Below are 5305 nucleotides of genomic sequence, written 5' to 3'. Positions count from 1 at the left end.
CCCCAAAATGAATAAGGTATGTACTCGCTCATAAGTCGATTCTAGCTTTAAACAAAGTACATTGTGCCTACAGTTCATGATCCTAGAGAGGTTAAGTAATAAGGTGAATCCAAAGAAAAACATATATACATCTACCTGGAAATTGGAAACAGGCAAGATCACCTGATAATATTGGAAGCATGAGGATGGGAGGGTAGAAAAAGAAGAGGAGGGGAGAAGGGGAGGGTTGAGGAGAACTTGAGGAAATGGGATAGTTGAGATGGAAGAAGGAAAGAAATGAGAGCAAGGAAAGAGATATCTTGATTGAGGGAGCCATTATAGGGTTAGCAGAAACCTGGCTCTACAAAAATTCCCAGGAATCCACAAGGATGACCGCAACTAAGACCCTAAGCAATAGAGGAGAGGGGGCCTGATCTTGATTTGCCCTGTAGTCAGACTGATGAATATCTTTTTTTATAATTAAAACTTTATTGAAAAACTGACACCAAAATAGGAGATCACTGTTGTATACTTTATAAAATCAAACACACCTACATTGTCTTGGTAGAGTCACTAAACTTGATAAGGCTTTCTGTGAAAAATGCAAACTCAGGAATTTGTATAGATGATTAGTGTTGCTTTCTTCTAAATGAACAGCCTTCTGTGAGCCTGGCTTTTCCTCCTGTGGGCTGGCACAGCGCTGTTGAACAACCTACACAAATAACCACTGTCTGAGCATGGCTGAAAACTGTAGTAATATTGTAGCAGCCTGAACATCTCACATCCATGAAGTAAGAATTTGGGCTCTGAACCAGCCGTTTCTTTTTATGTTTTTTCTTTTCGTCTTCCAAGGAAGGGTGTAAAAGATCTCTAGCCAGAGGCATGGTGGGCTCGGCCAGCACCAGCACTCCAGATCCCTGAGGTGAGGTGCTTGCTGGCGAGTGCTCGGCTCCAGACTGATGAATATCTTAAATATCACCATAGATTCTTCATCTAGCAATTTATGGATATAGAGGCAGAGACCCACATTGGAGCACTGGACTGAGCTCCCAATTTCCAGTTGAAGAGTGGAAGGAATGAGAATATGAGCAAAAAAGTCAAGAGCATGAATGGTTTACCCACTGAAACAGTTTACCTGAGCTAATAGGAGCTCACCAACTCCAGCCAGACTGGGAAGTAACAAGCATAGGACCAAACTAGTCCCTCTGAATGTTGTTGACTGTTAAATTGCTGGGACAGACTGAGGGGCTACTGGTGTGGCACCAGGATTTATCACTGCTGCATGTACTGGCTTTTTGGGATCCTATTCTCTTTGGAAGTATACCTTGCTCAGAATAGATTTAGTAGGGAGGGTCCTTGGACCTTCCCCAAAGCAATGTGCCTTATACTCTCTGAGGGTTGGATCGGGGTGGGGTGGGAGGGTGTGTGGAGGGAATGGGAGGAGGGAGTGGGAACTTGGATTGGTATTTTTTAAAAGTCTAATAAATTAAAATAAATAAGTAAATAAAATAAAATAGGAGATCAGGTACTATTCTCCCCCCTCCCCAGACCAACGCCTCTTACCTTTTCCCCCTAAATGGCAGGGGCCTTTACAGTTATTCTTGTAGCTCCCACAGCTGCCAAGCTCAAGGGCCTCATTGGATTCACCTGTCTCATCTTAAACCTTTTACTCTTCCAGCTCAAGATACCCCCTTGTATATGGTAACTCAAACAGGACCTTGCTCCCTTATGTTCCAGAGGACACTAAGATCAACCACTTTTTTTTCCAGTTCTCAACCCCACCTGCCTTCAATTCACCCTCAAAAACCTATTTCTCCTTCCCAGTGAGATCCATACATTCCTCTCTAATTCCTCTTTGGGTTTAAAGCCTGTCTGGGTTTGAAGACCAGGGCAAGACCATGTTTTACTTTACAGCTAATATCCACTTATAAGTGAGAACATATCATGTTTTCTTTTTGGTTCTAGGTTACCTCATGCAGGATTATTATTTTTTTAAGTTCCATCCATTTGCCTGCAAATTTCAAGATGCCATTGTTTTTAACAGTTGAGTAATACTCCATTGTATAAATATACACATTTTCTTTACCCCGTTCTTCAGTTGAGGGACATCTAGGTTGTTTTCAGGTTCTGGCTATTACAAATAATGCTATGAATATAGTTGAGCAAGTGTTCTTGTCATATGATTGTGCATCCTTTGGATATATGTCCAAGAGTGGTATAGCTAGGTTTTGAGGTAGTTTGATTCCCAGTTTTCTGAGACACTGCCATATTGATTTCTAAAATGACTGTACAAGTTTGTACTCCTACCAGCAGTGGAGGAGTGTTCCCCTTGCTCCACATCCTCTCTAGCATAACAGAAAGTACAGATTCACCTTCCTCAGCCTTCCAAGTGCTGGGATTAAAGGCATGCAACACCACCACCTGGTCCCAACCTTAATCTTAACCAACCATCAAATTAATAAATTATTGTACAAGTCTCCTTGGGTATCCCATGTAATTGATATAAAAGGATGGATTTTTTTTCTAGAGAACTTGACAAAAATAACATCCATTTCTCAGTGTTAACTGAAAGAAAACAGGATAGGAAAGTTATAGAACATTTTGTACAGGAAAATCTCACAGTGTCTGCATTTGTAGAATATGTAAAATACAATAAAATATAATAATACAATACAATAACTGAGCCTGTGATTGTTTATGTGATACATAGAAACTATTTGATTTGTTGTGGTATATGTTCTTTTGACTAATAAAAAGGTTTGAAGGAAATGAGGGGTAGGAAGAGGATAGGTCTCCGTACACTGCTGTGACTCTGGATCTCATACTGTGGAAAAATAAAAATCAAGGAAAAGATAGAACCCTAACTTTTGGAGATATTAAAGTAATTTTTATTTAAGTTCTCTATTCTGCTCTGCACTGGCAGAATTTACTAATTAGTAAACTATCACTAAGAGTGTCAACACGGAGCCCGTTGTAGGACAGGTTAGCCCTGAGTTTAATCCCAAGTGAATAGAGAAAGAATCATCTCCTGAGCATAGACTGAGTCCATGCTCTTATTAGGAAAATTGCTTGATCAAAGGGAAGTCAGGTCGAGTGTTATCAGTTGATTGGTTCACTTTTTCTCTGTCTCTCTATAGTGTTTGGTTTTCAAGAAAGAGGAGTCACGACATCACCACACACGTCTTGAGCTTCTGTGTGCATCCTTCTGTTCTTTAGCTGAGTATATCAGGGATTTATACTCTGGCCAGAAAAGGTAAGGCTGTATTTATGTTTGTGCAGATTTCAAACACTAAGGCTGTTAGCAATTTCACAAGCAATTCAGTGTGAAGTTTTTAATATGACAGGATTCAGTGGAAAATTTAGTCAAGAGCGACCTGAATAAGAAAAACTTTTGGAGAATATTATAAATATGTCTAATTTTGTGTTTTAAATGGCAGAAATTAAGTCATATTTGTAGACTGTAGGGTTTTATATCTAACTGGTATTATCATATACACCAAAATGTATTTCACATTTGTTAAGAAATGAATTTTTATATATTGTTGGAAGATTTACTTTACTAGAAAAATGCAAGGATCCCCGAATTATCACTTGAGTACATTTATTACTATTAACATTGAATTTTATTATAATTTTAAAATTATCATGTAAACCATATAACAGTTATCTGTCAATTTTGATGACATAATGATGAAAAATATATGTCTATTCCTAAAGAGAAAAATCACAGAGACTCAGAAAACAAGACAGAAAAAGGTGGACAGTGCCCACTATCAGCTTTGGTACTTATCCCTTGCTGACTCCCTGTCTAGAAAGTAGCCCATCACACGGTGATCACCACACACGCTGTGCTGTCTGTTAGCTCTCAGGAGAAAGTAGGACAGATAGGAGATTACAGTGTAGAGCTTGATGAAGTAAATCCTACAGACATTTTTATTTATTCTGTTGATTCTTTGAGAAGGAAGGCACTATTATGATTTGACGTAATAAATCTTCTGTATGAGTTCCTTTTTGTCCTCAAGAAAGTTTAAAGATAAGATCACAAAGTGAACTTAGTAAAAAGAACATGTCGAAATGCTGTAAATGGCTCAGAATTCACAGAAAGTAGTTACTGACCTCTGGCTCTGCTTAAATTATTTTTCCTTGCTATTGTTTTTATTCCCACAAATTAGGACTTACTTGTTTTTATAATAATAGAAAATCCATTCTCATTTCTTGTGGAGGCCCAAAAATGTGAGCCTATTTTCATCTTGTCTGAAGGTCAGAGTTTCAGCTCACTCAAAATTTTTGATAACAAATATAGTTAAACATCCTGAGCTAAGGTGTGGTTTCTTGTGTTTTGGACCTTAAGATGGCCCATACAGATCCACCCACTCCACTCTGCCTAATGGTTAGGACATTCAAGCATACTTCTGCTCCTTCTTTTGAAATAGGTGGTTTGACCTAGGGAGTGCCTGCCTTCAGGATACTTGGTCTAGGTTAGTTCACTGCCTAAACAACAGAATGCCTTTATCATGGATTAGTGGCTTGATGGCTCTAAATATTGAAGGAGGTAACTATTCTAATTGTCCTTTGTACCGTGTTAAAGCAGTCTTCTGTCTGCTTCCACCTGTTATATTGGGTTATAAAAGTGCATGGAAAATTAAAGGCAAACAAATTTCAGTATTCATTGGAACTCCCTCTTGGTACTATTCTATATTTTCTGTTTTATTATTTTCACTTGCAATTTTGTTCTCTTTACTTATTTTTCCAACCCACATTCCCCTACCCTGGTAGTGGTATTTTTGTTGAAGCTGGTCTCTGACAATTTCAGTGTTCACAAACACATTTGTTTTTCTGGTCATTTTAAAATAACACATATTAAGTTTGAAAATAACCATGACAGCATTTATGTTTAGTAAATACGATTAGGTGCTCAGTTTCTACCAATAAATTATAGAAGTTTGGAAAATAGTATTATAGTTGAAATTAAAAATTATGTATTCAGTTATGAAAGCATATGATGTATGAAACCAGAAAGTAATGTTTTATATTGGAAATGAAGACAGTATTAAACTATTGTTGCAGAAATCTATAGTTCAAAAGTACTCTACACATATAGAAATTATGACTGTATGTAAAGGTTTTGTGTATAATTATTGAAGGGAGCTTTATAACCCATTTAAAAATGTTTTCCTTCAACAAGATGTTTTAATTGTTTAATAGGAATGAAAAGATATTGTTTCATTTTACTGGATATAGTAATATCAATATTTAAACTTTAATTCATCAACATAAAATTTGCACTTTGATTTTTATCAATAGATTCTATGAACAATAAATCATT

General features: G+C 37.1%; 1 protein-coding gene across 1 annotated transcript; it reads right to left on the bottom strand.

The window, feature by feature from the left end:
* Positions 1-608: 608 nt before the first annotated feature.
* LOC101987211 (40S ribosomal protein S27-like) lies at positions 609-869 on the bottom strand. The gene has a single exon (XM_005372170.2). It carries the CDS (start codon positions 861-863, stop codon positions 609-611), a length of 255 nt encoding a protein of 84 aa, XP_005372227.1. The 5' UTR covers positions 864-869.
* Positions 870-5305: the final 4436 nt, after the last annotated feature.

This window comes from Microtus ochrogaster, unplaced genomic scaffold (assembly GCF_000317375.1).
Source record: "Microtus ochrogaster isolate Prairie Vole_2 unplaced genomic scaffold, MicOch1.0 UNK223, whole genome shotgun sequence".
NCBI classification, from domain to species: Eukaryota; Metazoa; Chordata; class Mammalia; order Rodentia; family Cricetidae; genus Microtus; species Microtus ochrogaster.
The sequence above is the reverse complement of the archived record's forward strand: the minus strand, read 5'-3'. Positions and strand labels throughout refer to the sequence as shown.